At 42.2% G+C, this 19955-nt stretch overlaps 1 protein-coding gene across 5 annotated transcripts in view; it reads right to left on the reverse strand.

Moving 5' to 3' along the window:
• The window catches only part of LOC121167489 (ras-related protein Rab-18), a 43779-nt gene that overhangs the window by 5936 nt on the left and 17888 nt on the right, over positions 1-19955 (reverse strand). For 2 of the 5 annotated variants that reach the window (XM_040996930.1, XM_040996932.1), the window contains exons 3-4: positions 7530-7591; positions 437-509 (exon numbers count right to left, since the gene is read on the reverse strand). In XM_040996930.1, coding sequence (XP_040852864.1) covers positions 437-509; positions 7530-7591 — 135 coding nt within the window. Of the gene's footprint in view, positions 1-436; positions 510-7529; positions 7619-19955 lie in introns of all 5 variants that reach the window. The other 3 variants (XM_040996931.1, XM_040996933.1, XM_040996934.1) reach the window with 3 other exon arrangements.

The following is a 19955-nucleotide window of genomic DNA, read 5'->3' on the forward strand; positions in this document are numbered from 1 at the left end:
TTTCAACAAGTTACACTCAATTCACATTTTGGTTTTCCAATTCACCTTGACTAAGATCAACACTGATAAAACAGATTCTACTAAGTAACAAATTCTCTTTTCCCTTATGAACTGGAGCACACATGCACCAGCAGTGAAGAACAATTTTTGGTAATGATCCCAAAAAGACCAGCACATGTGGATTACTCTCCAGTAATGTCTTTCAGTAACATGTGCTTTTATACCAAATACCTAAATCTTGTCTTTATGTTTCAATTGCTAGGCAATAGAATAAGCCAGTTTTTAATGTTCTAAAATGTATTAAAATCAAGGGAGCTTAACGTAACTCCACGTTACATAAAAGTAGCCTTGAAGAAGCATAAAACAAAAAGTTACTAATCTTCAGAAATTCCAAGAAACAATATTTTAAGGCAGTACATTAAAGTAAAAAGCTTACCTAAGATAACACCTTGTGCACCTCTATAATAGCTGGGAGTTAGCGTTCTAAACCTCTCTTGACCAGCAGTATCCTAAAAGTAACAATCAATTATTATTAATAAAAGTATAAATAACAACAAAAGTATCACAAACAAGATCCTGAACACATGATTTTCAGAGTAAGAAATGGAACGTGATTTTAAACAAACCATATCAATGCTCCAGCTTATTAATAATCTGTGATTTAAAGATAGATATTTTTTAATAGTAAGTGTTACCTAAAATAAAATTAATAAATACAGATTCACCTTTAGAAAAATACAGCTCCCCTGCTAGACAACCACTCCCACTGGAAAGCGTGAGTTGGGATGGGGCAGACCAGACCAGGCAGGGCTACAACACTTGTGGGCCTCAGGTGAGCTAGATCAGCAAAGGGCCAGGTTGGACTGACTGTTCTGACTGGTGCAAGCAAAAATTAGAGTGGGTGAGGGTTGGTGGGGCTTTGCCGCAGCATCAGCTGGCAGAGGCTGGCACTGGGAGCTTCGTCTGTCAAATTAAACTCCAGAACCATCTGGAGAGTGAATAAGTTGGCAGTTGGAGTGGTCTAGTAGGGAGATAGTGGGCACCTCCCTCTTGGGTTATCACTCCTCTGGAGAGCATGAAAACCTGGACAGAGACAGGGGACCACCCACCAGTGTGTGTGTGGACTGGATAGTAGGGTTGGTTGAGCTGAACTAGGCTTCAATGCCCATTGACATGTATGAGAGCTAAATGGGATGTGGGACAGACTGAACAAGTCTGCAGTACATACTGGCAAGCATGGGAACCAGGGTAGGGGGCAGGCCTGGTGGGGGTTATGGGGAGTTGCCCCAACTAGGCTGTAGCTCCCACTGGTTTGCGTGAGGACCGAGTATGAAGTGGGTAGGATCAGGCTGAACTACAACACCCATCGGTTCACGTGGAAGACAGGGCTGGAAACAGAACTGACCCAGCAACTGAAATGACCAGCATGTGCATAGCTGATTGGGGTGACAGACTGTGCCGGACCCTGTACTGGCAAGCACACATAGGAATCAGTTCTGGGATCACCTCAGATGCGGTTTCTTTGGAGATCCCTCCAACTGAACTGCTGATCTTAGAACCCCAACCATGAAGAGACTATGTCAGCCAGTGGATTCTGAATAGATTTCATCGCAATTGGAATGGCGAGACTGGCAGCAATTTAGAACTGTTGAACTATTAAAACTGCTTGAGCAGGACCCTCGGAGCGCACCTTGCATCGGGGACCTGGGATGGGTGGGAGGCTGGGTGGGGCTTTTCCCTTTATTTCTCCCCTGACCCCAGATACAGAAAAAAAAATGATTATATTAGTGTAAAAACAATGGTATTACCCACTTTTCTGTAGCCCTTGACCTTTTGTACCCTAAGTAACTAAGTACGATTATAAATAAATAAATAAGTAAAAAGAAAAGAAAAGAAAAGAAAAAAAAAATACAACTAAGTTATGTGTCACTCTGGACTTCAGGTCTTTATCAAGCATGACACCAAATCATTAATGCCACAGTTTCTAATTCTGGCAGGATGTTATGGAAAAGTTAACTGAAGGTTTTCCCACAATTTCTGTTTTTAGCCTTGCACTGTAACTCTATTCCCCTTTCGTGGCAATCCGATCTGCTCACCTTCCCATGATGCACCCGACTCTCCTACACCACCAAGGAGGGCATCCCCTATGAGCACACTTAGAGCTGTATGTGCAGATGCCACCAAACTCCCAGAAGACCTCACCCTGTGCCCCCTGCGCAAAGGTTACTTCACTTGCCTTTTGCCTGTATATTTAAGGGTACCACCCTCCACCCTATAAAGGGGATGGCTGGATCTTCGGCACAGCTTCCTGGCAGACAGCTCTTGGTCTGCTCAGGCAAGAAAATGTCTTTCCTTCTGAGCCTGCCAGCACTGACCCCTGAATGAGTGACACTCCCTGATCTCTGATGCACATTATACAGGCCGCCACTTCGAATTCTTACCCAGGCAGGGGCAGAAACCTGGCACCTGAAATAAAAATTCTTGCAACAGTAACAAGATAAAACTTTCAAAGATTCTGAAGGAACTGAGCTAGAGGAAAGACAGGAATTTGAAAAGCCTTCCTGGTGATTCTAATGTGGGTCACTGTTGAAAAACCCTCAGAAGCCCCCCTCTCACTGCCACAGCCTCAGCACCAGGACACTACACCCCAAGTCCCACGCTTCAATGACAATGTAACACACTTTAGAATCAAGTCTTTCAAAACAGATTAATTTATGAGATAAAAAGATACGTTCTCTTTGCAAATATTGTTTCTAGGTTTCTTACAAAATCTGCTCTGATATGAAAGTTCTTTCATTTGTGTCTTTGCTCAACTACATAAGTAACAAATTAGAAGGTGTATAAAACAAATAAGCTTGCCATCTAAAGCAGGTTAAAACTGATAACATGATATGTCAATATTATAACTTCATAGTTGTAGGAGGACATTGTGAGCCTGGAAGGCCAGCGAGCACAGGTTTGCAGTTCATTGGCAGTCATGGAGGCTACAGTTGGGAGATAGTTCCTTGAGTAAACAGCATGCTTTGATGCAACAGTGCAAACATGTAGTTATCAAGAAATTACAGGGTCTAGCACAGTAGCCTAGCGGCTGGGGTCCTCTCCTTGAACACACTGGGATCCCATAAGGGCGCAGTTCTAATACCTGCTTGTGGCCTGGGAAAGCAGTCATGGACAGTCTAAAGTTTTGAGATCCTGCCCCCACGTGGGGGACCTGAAAAAGGCTCCGGGTTCTTGGCTTTGGATGGGCACAGCTCCGGCCATTGTGGCCACTTGTGGAATGAATCAACAGACGGGAGATCTTCCTCTCTGTGTATCTGAGTTTCCAATAAAAATAAAATTAATCTTTTAAAAAATCAGAAAATCCCACAGCCTTGAATCAGAACCCGTTTTAGAAAACGGGAGTCATAAATGCAATGCAGGTTTACAGTCGGCCCGACCCATGGGCACGGCTTCGTGCGCACAGATGGAAAACACTCGCCTGTCCTGAACACTGCGGCTCAACTTTTCTTGTAGTTAATCCTTAAGCAACATAGCACAACGACTCTTTGTATATTACCTACATTGCGTTAGGTGTGACAAGTAATCTAGGGGTGATTACAGCACACCATGCGGTTTGTGTGGGTTCAGTGTAGAAACACAGTCCCATTTTATGTGAGAGACTTCAGTCTCTGTAGGTTTGGTACCTGCAGGGGGTCCTGGAACTGCAGAGGAAAAACCGCTGTGTAAAACAGCCCCAGCTACCGCTTAGAGGCTAAAAAACACACAAAACCAAACAGCCCACTCCCCCATTACCTAATAGCCAGATACACATTTTTTAATTCCTTTAACCCTACTACAAGAGATGGGGAATAAAAGAGAAACCTATTGTTATTTAAGGACATAGTTTTGGAATGGAGAATTCTTGAAATTAAGAAGTAGCTGTTCTGTCATACTGGACCACTATTCATTTACTTAATACGCAGTTTGGGCAAGGATCAAGAAATATTTTAGTGAAGACTCTTGGGTGACAGGAAAAATGTCCTTCTATTTTCATGAAGAAACTACATTTGTAGCTTCAGGAAACTGATTCCCAGCAAGCTGCATTGATGAAACACACGATAAAAAATGGAAGCTGCAATTCCAATAAAAGAAAAACATTAAGTTATCTTTTACTTTAATTGGTACGTTCTTGCATATACTAATGGAGCACAGTGGAAACAATATTTTGATGTTAAATCATCATACATTTTTGAAATTTCACACAGGAATATTATATCAGACTCAACGTTTTTGGACCCAATTAACATAGGCATGATAATACAGGGAGCCTTGTATCACAGCACTGGGTCAGGATTTACAGAATCTGCCCAGTCAGATGTGAGAGCCTGTTTTCAAGAGCTTATATTTTTGCAAGATAAAAGTTAGAATTTTTTGTTTGCTTGTTTTCAGTGATTTCCTAGTGGGGGAAGCAGAGAAGAGACTCCTGAAGATGGCCATGAAAGATCTAGAAAGGCCTGCAACAACCTGGGAGTGAAAATGAGGCCAAGATGTGGATAAGGGACTTCGCAGATGACATGCAAGCCACAGAGAATGGGCCTTCAGGAGGGCAACAGGACAAGGCTGGACTTAATTATCCCAGGGAATCCTACCAGAGGCTTCCAGGGGAGGAAACGGACTCATTTTATTTATATAAATAAAACAACGTACAAATTACAGCAAACTATGGATTCATGTATTTCAACTATTCAGCAGCAAGACTATCAAAAACAAAACATGTCATTCCGCAGCGATGAAGAAAATAAATGCCCCATCATAAGACCCCTCCCTCCACCACATCCTTAACAAGAGTTGAAGGGAAGCACGTTGAAAAGCAAATGACAAAAGGAAAAGAAAAAATCTGTACTGCATGTTAGTATTACAAACGCAGAATACAAATATACACTCATGCTTTATTCTTCCTCAAGATTTATTTATTTGAAAGGTGGAATTACATAGAAAGAAAGAAAAACTGAGATCTTCCATCCACTGGCTTACTCGCAAACGACTGCAATGGCCAAGGTGGGATCGAGCTGAAGCCAGGAGCCTGGAACTCCATCTGGGTCTCCCACATGAGTGGCAGGGACCAAGTACTTGGCCCATGTTCTACTGCTTTTCCAGGCACATTAGCAAGGGAGCTGGATTGGAAATGGAACAGTTAGGTCATGATGCTGCTGCAAGCAGTGGCTTAACCCACTATGTCACAATGCCACCATGTAGCATAAAGAGCTAATATTTTATTATAGAAAGACTTTATAACGAAAACGACACGTTCAAATAAAATGGGCAAAGTTGGACCCAGCACAGTAGTCCTAAAGTCCTCGCCTTGCATGTGCTGGGATCCCATATGGGCACTGGCTTTTGTCCCAGCTGCTCCACTTCCCAGCAAAGCAATGGAGAACGGCCCAAGGCCTGGGACTCTGTACCATTGTGGGAGACCTGGAAGAGGTTTCTGGCTACTGATCGGCTCAGCTCCAGCCATGTGGCTACTTGGGGAGTAAACCAGTGGACGAAAGATCTTTCTATCTCCTTCTCTCTGTATATCTTCTTTTCCAATAAAAATAAATGAATATTTTAAAAAAAAATGAATTTTCTGTCCCAGTAAAGACACCACTTGGGGTGTCCACATTTCATATAGAAACATAGACGGGTCTGGGTTGAGCTGACTGCAGGATGCTAATGCACATCGTGGGAGGCAGAGGGGATCGCCACCCGAGTGGGAGAGATGTTTCTGGTTTTGGGCTGACCTAGCTTGGGCTGCTGTGGGTAACCAGTGTCTGCAAGGTCTCTGTCTTTTTGTCTTTCAGTGTAAGTGATTAATTAAAACCTGTATTACTCTTAGGGATCAGGCATGGGGAGCATTTGTTTTTCTGCCAAGGGTTATTTGAATACCCGTAAAATCATTTGCCAGCCAACACAAACTCATCAACTTAAAAATCAGCCTGCTACAGGTTCAGCGAATTTCAAACCCTTACCTGCATCTGCCCAGGCAGAGCTAGACCAAATCATTTTGCTGTCTTGGAGGCTCAGACACTCTGCACCTCTGTTACCGCCAGAGATAGAACCTCTTCCCTTGAATGAAGTCCTTCTAGACAACTGCCAAGGATGTGTTTCCAGTATTACCTGGCCAACCTTCCTGTCACACAGCACTAGATAGTGAATGTAAGACCAAAAATGCCCTGGCTGACATAGACAGTCACTGCAGCCAGCCTCAGGCCTGGGCTAACTCAGTCCTTTCACAAAACCCAGCAAGCGGCGAAGCAGGGAGACACACCAGCCTAGAGACACACAGGGAAAAGCAGGCCTCCACTGAGCACAAAGGGAGCCTGCACTTCTGGACTGCGGACCAGCCCATCATTCTCCAGCCTGCTTTCTGACACACACAGCCCTTCTGAATGATACTAAAAATACCATTAAATATATCATTCAGAATTATATAGTTGCCGGGGGACACAAATATGCAAATAATCATTTAAAATACTGTATTTTGGAAAACGCGGACTTCCAAACACTAAGCACACTTGGTTGTTACTTTGGGTGAAATGCAAGTTAGAAGCAGAGTGCCACTCAGCACCAATGAGATGGATGCCCTCACTGAAAGCAGGGCAGGGCTGAGTCAGTGAAGGCAGCACTGACCACGGGGCCTCCACATGGAGGTGGCTCAATCTGATCCCTGGTCCCTAAGTCCTACCATTATTTGCCATGCTTATGAAACCCTGCGGTGGACTTCAAGACATTCACAGAAAACAGAATTAAGTTTATTTTGGTGAGAAATTCTTTGAAACATATGTATACAAGGGGTACTCAAAAAGTTCATGGAAAATGTGTATTATGAAAAACACACTGCATGGATTTTAAAATGTATTAATCAAAACAAGCTTGTTAAAGAATATGCAGAAATTACATAAAATGCTATCATGTATTTGTACATTAGCCATCATTTTTAGACAGAAGGGAGAATGTGTATTAGGGAGACAGACAGGGATACCAGCATCTTGAATGTTTTGCCAGTTAAGGCTCCCTTATTTACAACTGGCCCTAAGGGGGCCTATCAGCAGAGCAATGCGGATCAGAAAGGGTGGATCGCAAGAAAGGAAAAAGCCAGACAAAAAAAAAAAAAAAGCCAAAGCAATAAAAATTGACAAACTTAAATTTTATAAAGATCTATAATATACTGATCAATAGTATCCTTCCCCTTAGCATGAACTTTAGTATTAGCTCAGACTAGCTGAGTTTTTCAAAGTCCCAAGGACACATGCAGTAGCAATGATTCTGACAGATGAGATGGGCGCTTGTGGTAGCTTTTTTTTTTTTTCAAATATTCTGTTCTGGAACATCCTTGAGTTTCAGAAGTCTTAGCCTAATTATCCCATTAAGGTGTAACTACTTTACCCTTTAATCAACATCAGATCTTCTAAATTAGTTAACACAAATTGGTCATCTCTAGAACACTACACAAATCAATTTCTAATCCCTCACATGTTTATTAAAAGTACATTAAAAAGAACTCTTACCCATATTGCAAGTTTAGCCTTATTTCCATCCACTGAAATTGTTTTCACCTTAAAGTCAACACCTTGAAGAAACAAAAAATTTGGTAAGTCTCCAGTAAAACAGATTTTAGAATCCATTATCAACAGAATCAGAACCACATAAAATGCCCATTCGGACAACCTAAATTCTTAAATTCTGGATGTGAAAATGCAAGGAAAAGTATCAGTGAAGCGCCAATGCTTTAACCAGGACAAATGAAAACCAAATGCCTGTAGAATTCACTCACCTACCTGTACTTCTTCTAAAATGAAGAATAAAATCCTATTGAAGGTAACGATGTGTGTATTTCTGAAAAGCTTCTGTAACTATTAAGTCATGTTAAGAGAAGATGAGCTTCATAGACAGTCACATAAGGCTAATTTATTACAACTAACCAAAAAAAAAAAAAAAAAAAAAAAAAAGAAAGAAAGAAAGAAAGAAAGAAATCTCTCCTTTCCAGGAAATGGACTTGACACATGCATCTGGCTCAAATGAACAGTGACTGCCCGCATGTCTCTAAAAAGTCTGAAAATACTATGCAGTCTACCCCACTAGCCAGAGGGAAAACATTAGCTCAACAAGTATGGAAAGAAACTTTCAAAAGATATTATTAGCTTGTCACAATTAATTCCAAACAACCCCAACTATGATGAACAGCACCCTCATGATGTACCAAAAGCTTAACAGAACACCTGTCATCATATGGAAATATTTTTGTCATTTTTGGATGACTTGCGACAATCCATTACATACAAAAATTAGGTAATCAAAGTGCACATTCAAAATGCACATTATGTCAAGTGTTTTTGTATGCTAAAGATACTGTTAAAAAAAAAAAAGGAGAGTGTGAAGTTGTGGGCTAGTGATGAAGGAGCTGGAGTTGATGGAGCAGCACCTAGAATGAACAGAAAACCCTTAGGAAGGGGACAAGGTTGATTATGCAGCCAAAGGGAACCCTGAAAGGAACATCTCAAAGACTAAACACTCTGGTGTTCAGATCCAGAGAAAGAAGTCTTAGGCCACTTAATGGCATAATACAAACTTAAAGGAAAACCCGAGAATTTTCAGGAAGGCAAATGATTTTAACTTGGTGTAGGTACAAAATTAGGGCCACTGAGCGACATTACCGAGTCAGCCTGTTATACTACTCCAAAGTTCAATTCTCTAGGTTCTTCAGACAGAATATGGACAGTTAACTTTTTTCTTAATAAGCACAGAGGCTTGTTTAGGAAAGAACAGGCTCTTTCCTAGGCACTGACTACCTACTCTAATAAAGAAACTCACTGCTCCCCACCTGTGCTTTCCCCTCCTCCCCCATCTTTTATCATCCCTACCTGTGTATGTTTGTTGATAACAGTCTAGTGACTCTGTCACGTGGATAATCTCCCGCATCTTCAAGCTACTGACACACTGCTAACAACCATGGCAGGTGATGACCAGGAGAGCCAACAGACACACAGGGAGGCTGCAAGGGCACCTTGATGGTGGAGGGGGCCACTTCCCTTGGCTGCTCTAGGAATCTTATCTGCCACCACTGCTTCTAACTTTAGCTTCTTGTTGGTGCAAATCACAGAGGGAACAGGTGAGGGCTCAAATCCTTGGGTTTGGTCACTGCCACCCTTGCAGGAAAATTCAATCAATTTATGGGATGCTCTATTGGGCCTGGCTCCCCTCACTGTTGGGAGCATCAGGAAGCAAGAAACCAGCAGGTTCATGAGCTCTGTTTCTTTCAAATAAATAAGCATTCAAAAAAAAATTTTTATGAGTAAGACCGTATCCATAAATTTAACAGCTCAGAAGAATAGAAATCTGCCTGGAAGATTTACGATCAGAATTGACTCAAAAAGAAACATCACAAAATATCTATGAAATATTAAAAAAAAGAAATTAAAATTTATCACCAAGAAAAATCAACTAAATAGAAAAGAAGGTATTTAGTTGGAGCAAAATATAGGATAAACTTTCAGAAAACAAGTAGAAAACAGCACAAATCCTCTTACCAGAAACTTCAATAAATGTAAATAGATAATAAAACTCCAATAAAAAGGCAGAGATCAATAGACTATTTAACTATAAACTGGCAAAAAAAGACTTTTTAAAAAAGAATTTATTTATTTTTATTACAAAGTCAGATATACAGAGAGGAGGAGAGACAGAGAGGAAGATCTTAGGTCTGTTGATTTACTCCCCAAGTGGCTGCAACGGCCGGAGCTGAGACAATCTGAAGCCAGGAGCCTCTTCAGGGTCTCCCACACAGGTGCAGGGTCCCAAGGCTTTGGGCCGTCCTCGACTGCTTTCCCAGGCCACAGGCAGGGAGCTGGGTGAGAAGCAGGGCCACCAGGGTTAGAACCGGCGCCCATATGAGATACTGGCGCATGCAAGACAAGGATTTAACTGCTAGGCTACCATGCTGGGCCCACAAGAAACTTTCTAAAAAGGCTTATTTATTTATTATTTGGAAGGTAGAATTACAAAAACAGAGAGCAAGAGAGATCCTACAACTGCTGGTTCACTCCCCAACTAGCCTTACTTCCCAAATGGCTACAACAATCCAGGCTGGCTCATGCCAAAGCCAGAAGGCAGGAGCTTTTTCTGGATCTCCCACTTGGGTGTAAGGGCTCATGGACTTGGGCCATCCTAAGCACATTTGCAGGGAGCTAGGTGGAAAGCAGAGCAGCCATGACCTGAACCAACATTTTTATAAAATGAAGACACTACAAGTGGCAGCTTAATCTAGTACACCACAACACCAGCGCCATGAGACTAACTTTAGGTCTAGAAACACCAACAAGGTTAAAGTGAAAGGAGAGAAGACATAGTTAATGCAAATAATGAGCAAAAGACATATAGAAGTGATTATACAAGTTATCACACAATATATAAAAGTTATCAAAAACTGTTACAAAAGACAAAAATTCACCAGAAGATACAGTTAATTATAAGTACATACACACCACAGACTACATCTCCAAATACACACAAAGCAAACACTGTCAAAATTCACGAGGAGGGCCCAGCATGATAGTGTAGTGCTTAAAGTCCTCGCCTTGCATGTGCCAGGATCCCATATGGGTGCCGGTTCTAATCCCGGCAGCTCCACTTCCCATCCAGCTCCCTGCTTATGGCCTGGGAAAGCAGTCGAGGACGGCCCAAGGCCTTGGGACCCTGTACCTGCATGGGAGACCCGGAAGAGGCTCCTGGCTTTGGATTGGCTCGGCTCCAGAGTGGTCACTTGGGGAATGAATCATCGGATGGAAGATCTTCCTGTCTCTCCTCCTCTCTGTATATCTGACTTTCCAATGAAAATAAATAAATCTTTAAAAAAAATTCAAGGAGAAAACAGAGTGTTACAATAACAGAAATAGTTGTAAATTTTAATATAACACTTTCAGTAATGAACAGAGCCACCAGACACATCATTGACAACAACCAAAATATTCGAACAATACTGGGAACTAATCATATGTAAAACATTGTACTTAACAATAAATTTGTCTCAAATACACATGGAATATTTCCATAACAGAGCATAGAGGACTATACAGCAAACAAACCCCCCAACATTAAAATCATACAAACTATTTTTCTGGTCACAATGGAGTAAAATTAGAAATCAGTAAGAGGAGGAAAACTAGAAAATCACAAACATGTAGACACTTAAGAACAATCTCTGAACTAACCAATAAACCAAAGGAGAAACTTTAAGGAAAATAAAAACATCTTGAGACCAATGAGAGCACTGCAGAACAAACTTCATAATAAAAAAAGAAATATTTGAAAACAGTAACCTGGAGAATCAAGATGGCGGAATAGGGTAAGGACACGTTTAAATGGACGGAGAAACATTTAATCAGGATGAAGCAGAGAGGACATATTCCAGGAAATAGGAAAGGACAGAACAACAGCAGAGGGGTACCTGGAGACTGACAGACACAGGAAAGCAGCAGGCACAGCAGTGTGGTGTTGCAGTGACTGATACTCCAGCACGGCGATCTGAACTCCACCAGCAGCAGGAACTCCACCAGCAACCAGGTGGGAAGGGACTTTCACTGGGAGCTTGGGAGGTGAACCCAGATGGGGAACTGTCCGTCCTGCTGGTCCCTTTGATTTGACCAGGAGCAGAGACAGAGCAGCAAATCTCAGGCAGTGCGAGAACAGAGTGAATTTCATAGCCCAGTCAGCCCCCTAGAGCTGAATTGGGTGCCATTTTGCGTAAGGAGAAAAGGGCAAGGGAAAGGACTGAGCATGCTCTGAGCAGGGAGTGAGCTCATTTCTGACTCGATGAACTGCAACGACGTGGCATTCTATGGGTTCCACCCGGGGCAGGTCTTGGTAGCCCTTGGATCTGAGGGCCAGCAGATCAAGAACTGTTGTGGTAGCACGTCGGGTGCCATTTTGCACACTGTGGCAATAGCTTTGGGTCTGCAGGGAAAACAGTGAACTGTGCATGTGCTGAGCTCGCCAGAGCTGGCTGAGGTCCCACAGGAAAATAATACCGACTGTGACATTGTACCAGTCAAAATAGGTCCGTGTGGCACCCAGACCTAACGTCCAACAGGTTCCAACAAGATCAGCACCACCAACAACCTAACTAGATAGTACACCTGGTGTCTCTAATCCTGGAACCCACTCCAACCGGAAGAGGGAGAAAGGTTGCAGAGACAATGGTGCAGCCTCAACACGGTATCACAGGAGGTGGAGAGTGGTGAGCCAAGAGCTGGGGCTGTGGAGACCACGGTGGATATCTGACATAAGAACCCAGACCTGGAACTCGCTGGAGGTTGTGGCACAAGTGGCTGCAAGCAAAAAGCTGTGTACCAACTGCAATAAGTAAAATCACATTGTAGACCTGTGGGTAACACAGCTTAGAAACCTGCCCCAAGGAGAAGACTCTGCTAACCAGAAGTACAATGAGCAAGAGCAAAAGAAGAGACAAAGGCACAATGAATATTACTGAGCACTCCCCTGCAAAGGAGCAAAACCCTATGCCAACCTCAGAGTTAACCCAGGAAGACATCGAGAAAATGGGGGACACAGAATCCATAAGACTCATTAAAGATTCTGGTCAAAAATGAGAAGCTCATGCAAGAGTTCAAAGAATTTAAGGAAGCAGTAAAGCAAATCAAGGCTGATAATCAGAAATTAAGAACCCAGGAGAGCAAATTAAAAGTAGAGTGGAGAGTCTCCAAAACAGAATGAAGGGTGCAGAAGAAAGAATCTCAAAATTAGCAGATGTCTCCTGTCACCAAGGGGAAGCAAACAAAAAGGTGGAAGCAGAGCTGGATCAGGTCAACAAAAGTATTCAAGAATTGAAAGACACTATTAAGAGGCCAAATATAAGAATTATGGGAGTCTCAGAAGGTGCAGAAAGAGAAGCTGAGTTTGCAAATGTATTTAATGAAATAATCAAGGAAAATTTCCCTAATCTGGAGAAAGAATTGGGAAACAAGATCCAGGAGGGACACAGAACTCCCAACAGGCTTGATCAAAAGTGATCTTCACCAAGACATATGATTATCAAACTCTCTTCAATTGAACATAAGGAAAAGATCCTTAAATGTGCACAAAAAAAAATCAATTGACATATAAAGGAATGCCAATTAAACTCACAGGAAACTCTACAGGCAAGAAGAGAATGGAGTGACATATTACAGATTCTAAAAGAAAAAAATTGTTGACCTAGGATAACATACTCAGCAAAGCTTTCCTTCATCTTTGAAAATGAAATAAAATTCTTTCAGAGTGTAGGCCCTGGTCTCCCAAGGGTTAACTCCACAGCTTAGCTTGGTTCTCAAAGTGTAACAATCATGGCCTGATACATTTAGCCCCTGGCTTGACTGCAATTTCCCTCCTTCCTGCTTCCTGGTTTTGCAGAAGTGGGGTGGGGGGAGGCCTTAGGCGTTGCTTAAATCCTGGGAGGGGCCAAGCAGACTATATAAGAGCAGTTTGACTTTGAATAAAGGGCATTCTCTTCACAAGAATGAGCCTCTGTGTGTTGTGTGTGTTGTCTGTCTTGTCTGTCTCATAACCCTAGTCCCTCCGCTCAGCTCGGGGTACGTGGCGACGCAGGCGTTGCCCACACCAGAGTAAACAAAAGCTAAAAGAATTTGCCTCTTCCAAACCTGCCCTACAAATGATACTTCAAGATGTTTTTTTGACAGAGAAGAGGAATAGTACCTACCAAAACCAAAGGCAAATGGGAAGAACATCCCAGTAAAATGACAACAGAACAATCCATTCCTAAAATGACAGGATCAAAGTACCACCCATACATGTTAAACTCTGAATGTAAATGGCTTAAGCTCAATCAAACGTCATAGATTAGTAGACTGGATTAAAAAACAAAACCCATCTGTTTATTGTCTGGAGGAGACACACTCCAACAAAGATCAGCGGAAACTATCACATGGGTTTTGTTGTTTTCTGTTGGTTTCATTTCTTCAAAACACTTTCTTCTGATTAAATCATTCAATAACTCGTAGATCATGCAGTGGCATCATTTTCTTCAAGAAGGTTCTTGATTTTCATTTCTTCAGCTACACGTTAGACATTTAATAGCATGTTGTTTAACTTCTTGGTGTTGTTAATTTCTTTTTTCTCTCAGATGTTGATTTTGTTTTGTGGCTCTTCATTTAAGGGAAGGTACAGTAGTTGTGTAATGGAGACTGTCATATCTAGTAACATGTCATTTAACTTCATGGCATTGTAAATTTCTATTTTTCTTTCTATTGTTGATTCTGTATCATGACTTTTCATTTAAGGGAATGTACAGTAGTTATGTAATGGAGACTAACATCCAAATGTGAGGATGCAGTGTGGTATGCATTTCTGTTTCCAGACAAAGATGGACTTACAGTGAAACTGTTTATATTATATTTTGACAATAGGATTCTGGACTCTCTGTCATTATCCATGCCTGCAATGCTGAACATATGACTGGGTATGAAGAACTATATGTTAGTAATGATATAAAGGAACTGGGGGGGGTAGTTGGGGAGGGGATAAGGGAATATGGAATTGCATCATAAAATTTTAGCAATAATAATAAAATGTGGGAAAAAAAAGAGAAAAAAAAACAGTAACCTAACTTGAGAGCTAAAGAAACTAGGAAAACAAACCAAATACAAATAAAGATTAGAGCAAAGCCAAATGAAGCACAGATACACAACAGAGAAACTTAGCATTTTTTAAGAATTATTTATTTAGCTTTTTAGAAATTCAAAAATCCATTTATTTGAAAATTACAACTACCTACAGAGATGAAAGGGGAGAGCCAAAAGAGAGGAGAGAGAGAGAGAGAGAGAGAGACCGACCCTCTATCAGCTGGTGCACCCCCTGCATGGCCTAACTTTCCAGACAGCCAGAACAGCCAGTGCCAAGGTAAGCCAAAGCCAGGAGCCAGAAGCTCCTTGAGGGCCGCCATGTGGGTATAGGGACTGAACACTAAGGCTATTTCCACAGCTCTTCCCAGACCATTAGCAGGGAGTTGGATCACACGTGGAATAGCTGGGACAAACTGGCACCCATGATATACTGGAGTTTACCCACTATACCACAATGCCAGCCCCTAAATTTACTTACTCATTTGTACGTCAGAGTGCCACAGAGAGGGAGAGATGGGGGTCCAAGGTGGAGCGGGCGGGGGGAGAGAAAAGGGAAACAGAAGGAAAAAGGAGAGGAAAGGGGGAAGTAGAGGGAGAAACGTAAGGCAGAAGGTGAAGGGAAGAGCTCAAACTTTCATCCACTGGTTCACTCTGCAAACTCGCGTCCCACGTGGAGACACGGGCCCAGGCACTTGAGCCATCCTGTGCTGCCTCCAAACACACCAGCAGGGTGCTGGATGGGAACTGGGGCCGCTGGACAGGAATAAGCGCTGTGATGTGGAATGCTGACATTGCAAGTACCAGCTTAACCTGTAGTACCACAACACTGGCCCTTGTTTTTGTCTTTTAAGTAAAATCAACACTAACAGATCTATAAACTATTGGACTACACTATTTTAAGAACATGGGGCAGTGGGGGACAGAAAGAATGGAGAGTGTGGAAAAGGAAATCCTTGAGCTTATGAAACAGTATCATGAATAATAATAATAAAAAAAAGAATTAAAATGACAAAAATCAGATGTGAAAGAACACATTCAAGGCTGACTTCCCTTAGCTGAAACGCTCAGGAGCAGGAGCATTTTGGGTTTGGGGGGTCTCACAGATTTCAAGCTTCCTCTACCACCTGAGCATCCCTACTCTGAAAACCCAAAATCAGACAGCAGAGATGCACCCAAACATGCAGCGTCAGGGCACCTTAGATTTGGAGCGTATGGCTCTTCAGCCTCTACTGCCAATTTTCCATCAAAAAAGGTTGTGAGAAAATATCAGAGAATTGTACACCTACAAATTAAGACAACCTACATGAAATGAATTCCTACAAATACACAAATGGCCCAAACTGAATGGGACTAGAATAACAAACGGGCAGTTGGAATCAGCAAGCAATCCTGTTTATTATAATGTAGGCATATATAACATGAACAGAATGAAAGGAATGGGCTAGCACTGTGGCCAGCTGTGGCACTGGCACCCCATAGAGACTTAGTGACCTGGCTGCTTTCACTTCCCATCCAGCTCTCTACTTACAGCCTAGAAAGCAGCGGAGGAAGGTCAAGCCCTTGAGACACTGGACCCACATATAAGACCCCAAAGAAGATCCCGGCTCCTGGATTTAGCCCGAACAAGCCCTGGGCTGCTGTGGTCATCTTGGGAGTGACCAGCAAACAGAAGATTCTCTCTATGTAACTCAGACTTTACAGTATATAATAAATCTTTAAAAAAAAAAAATAGAATAAAACAGGGATGTTTTCGGTAGATGTAGAAAAGGCATCTAACACAACACAATACTCTTTCATGATGGAAATACTCAAAAACTAGAATAAAAGGAAATGTCCTTAATACGATAAAGGTCATTCATGTAAAACCAATAGTTAATATTGTTCTCAGAGGTAAGGAACCGAAAGACAAGGATGCCAACTTTCACCATCTCTATTCTTGAAATTCAAAATGCTTAGACTAGTCAAAGACATCAGGAAAGAAAAGGAATCCCAATTGGAAAAGTGAAAGCAAAATAATCTCCGTTCATAGATGGTTTGATGTTACATGTAGCAAACTAACAAGATGCCAGACACACACTTAAGAATAAATAAATTTCAGCAAAATTACCACACAAAACCTATCCGTTGCATTTCTTCACATTAGCCTTGAAAAATTCAAAAAGCAAAATTCAAAAAAGCCACTCCATCTACAACACCATCAGAAATAATCTACTTAGCAATAAATGTAATCAAAAGGGCGGGAAAAAAAAGCATTCACTGAAAGTTACAGGACCCTGCTGAGGAAATTAAATATGACATAACTGGAGAGACTGGTTAGTGAATTAGAAGGCTTAATATTAACATGACATTATACCCAAAGTAATCTAAGGATTCAAAACAATTCCTATGGAATTCCAACAGCTTTTTTGCAGAAATGGAAAAGCATTCAATACAAAATTCTTTTAGAACTGCATAAAGTAGGGGTTGGTGTGATGGCTCAATAGACTGATCCTCCACCTGCAAGCTGTGGCATCCCATATGGGCACTGGTTCATGTTCCAGCTGCTCCACTTTCCATCCAGTTCCCTGCTTGTGGCCTGGGAAAGCAGCAGAAGACGGTCCAAGGCCTTGGGACCCTGCATCTGCAGTGGGGGCCCAGAAAAGCTCCTGACTCTTGGCTTTGGTTAAGCTCAGATCCTGTTGTTGCAGCCACTTAGGGATTAAATCAGCAGATGTCTCTCCTTCTCTCTGTTAAGCCTGGTTTTGCAATATTTCAATATTCCAATGAAAATAAATGTTTAAAAAAATTCATATGCATCAAAGGACATTACCACGGTAACTGAAAGACAACCCTAAGAATGAAATAAAACATTGACAAATCTTGTATTGTGTAAGAGGTTCATATATAAGAAGAGCTATTAAAACAAGATCCCAGCACGATGGCTCAGTGGCTAAATTCTAGCCTTGCAAGCACTGGGATCCCAGATTGGTGTCAGTTTGTGTTGGCTCCCCCTCTTCCCATCCAGCTCCCTGCCTGTGGCCTGGGAAAGCAGTCAAGGACGGCCCAAAGCCTTGGGACCCTGCACCCACGAGGGAGACCAGAAGAAGCTCCTGACTCTCGGCTTCAGATAATGGTTCTGGTCATTATAGTCATTTGGGGAGCGAATCAGCTGAGGAAAGATCTTTTTCTCAATAAAAATAAATCTCAACCAGAAAATACAACAACAACAACAAACCTAGGACATTTCTCCAAAGAGACAAACAAAATGACCAAACAGCACAAAAAACATGTTCAACATCTTCAGCCATCAGGCAGATGCTTGACAAAAGCACAAAGGGATAATTCACCCACTTTAGAATGGTTACTGTTTTAACAAGCACGGGCAGATATCAAGGCACAGACTGTTGAGCTACTCTCCTTTATATGTCTGGGATCAACCTGTGTTTCTGATCCAGCTTCCCCCTAATGACCTGGGCAGCAGATGATGGCTCAAGTACTTGGCTCCTGTCACCCAGCCGGGAGACCTGGAGGGACTTCCTGGTTCCTGACGTCACCTGGTCAGGCCTTACAGGCATTGTGGGTGGAGTGAACTCGCCAGCGGAAAGAAAAACTCTTGAGTGTCTCTCTCCCTGTCACTCTGCTTCCAAATAAATAAATCTTGGGGGAAAAAAATCAGGGCAGACGTTTGACCTGGAAATTAATACACCAGCCTAGATGCCTGTATCCAATATCATTAGTGTTGATACGACACATTATATAGTACTGATTCCAGGCAGTAGGTGGTTCAAGCAGGTAGGTCCCTGCCACCCATGTGTGAGACCTGGACAGAGTACCATGCTAGCCCCTGCAGCTGGGGCACCTGAGAAGTGAACTAGCAGATGGGACTCCGTTTGGCTCAGATCGCCTTTCTAGCTCTCAAAAAAAAAAAAAAAAAGGTTGCGAGGTCTGCTAATGGAAAATAATAAACATAGACAAAGATATGGCGAAATTAGAACCCTTCCATACTGCTAATAGGAATCAAACTGGCTCAGCTTTTGTGAACTATTTGGCAATTCCTCAAAGAGCTAAAAATCAAATTATTACATAAGCTAGCAATTCCACTTCTGAGTAAAGACCCCAAAGAATTAACAGCAAGGACTCAGAATACATATTTAGAGAACAAAGTGCACAGCCGTACTATTCATGCTATCCACGACTATCAAAAGGTAGGAACAAATCAATAATAAAATATGGTACACACATCTGGCATTTCAAAGTTTGTGGATAGGGCCAGTGACATGGCACAGCAGGTTTACCCATTGTCTGTGACGCTGGCATCCCAGGAGTGCTGGTTTCAGTCCCTATTGCTTCTCTTCTGATCCAGCTGCCTGCTTAATGCACCTGTCAGCCTAAGTGCTTGGGCCCTGCCTCCGCATGGGAGATGAAGGTGGAGCTGCTGGGTCTCCCGGCTTCAGCCTGACCAGTCCTTGCCACTGCAGCCTTCAGCGGAATGATGTGTAGCTGGAAGACTCTCTTCTGTCTCTCTGTAATTGTCTCTCAAACAGTGGGTTATACGGATTTTGAAAAAACTTTTTAAAGAGACAGAAAATCATACATATGAGGGGCCTTTAAAAAGTCCACTGGAAATTCATAATATGAAAAAAAAACTATATATGGATCTCATGTTTTGTAAGCACATTTTACCACACAACACAACCCAGGCACAAAACAGAATCCAAAACTAACACATCACACACCGGATGGATGTGGAAAACACTGAACTAAATCAGGTAAGCCAGATACAGGCCATCTCTCAACATCCCAGGGTTCACACCACACTTCACAGTAAAAGAATGCTTTGTCCTTAATGTGAGGAACAAGATGTGGCTCTCACCACTTCTACTCAATACCGGACAGCACTTGAGATTTTTCAGCCAAAAGAAATAAGACAAGAAACAAAGATATTCAGATTGGAAAGAAGGCAATCTAAAAATTCACTGGAGTACAGCAAAAAGAAAAAGCACAGCAGCCCTAGAACAAGTAGGTCTAAGTTTAGCAACGTTGGAGGATACAAAATAAACATTCAAAAAGTCAGTTATGTGGTAGGCTTTGGGGCAGTGGTTAAAACGCTGTCTGTGACACCCACAGACCATATCAAATTGCATGGGTGAAACTCCTGGCTGCACTGTCAATTCGTTTCATCCCAATGGAAAACAGTATGTGATGGCTAGTTCTGGAGTCCCGGCCATCCACACGGGAGACCTAGTTTGATTTTCTGACTTTTGCTTTGATGTGACCTGTTTGTGGAATGAACCAATAGAGGGGAGTTCTCCCTGTCTCAATTCT

This window comes from Ochotona curzoniae, unplaced genomic scaffold (genome assembly GCF_017591425.1).
Source record: "Ochotona curzoniae isolate NIBS_2020 unplaced genomic scaffold, NIBS_Ocur_1.0 patch378, whole genome shotgun sequence".
In the NCBI taxonomy this organism is placed as follows: Eukaryota; Metazoa; Chordata; class Mammalia; order Lagomorpha; family Ochotonidae; genus Ochotona; species Ochotona curzoniae.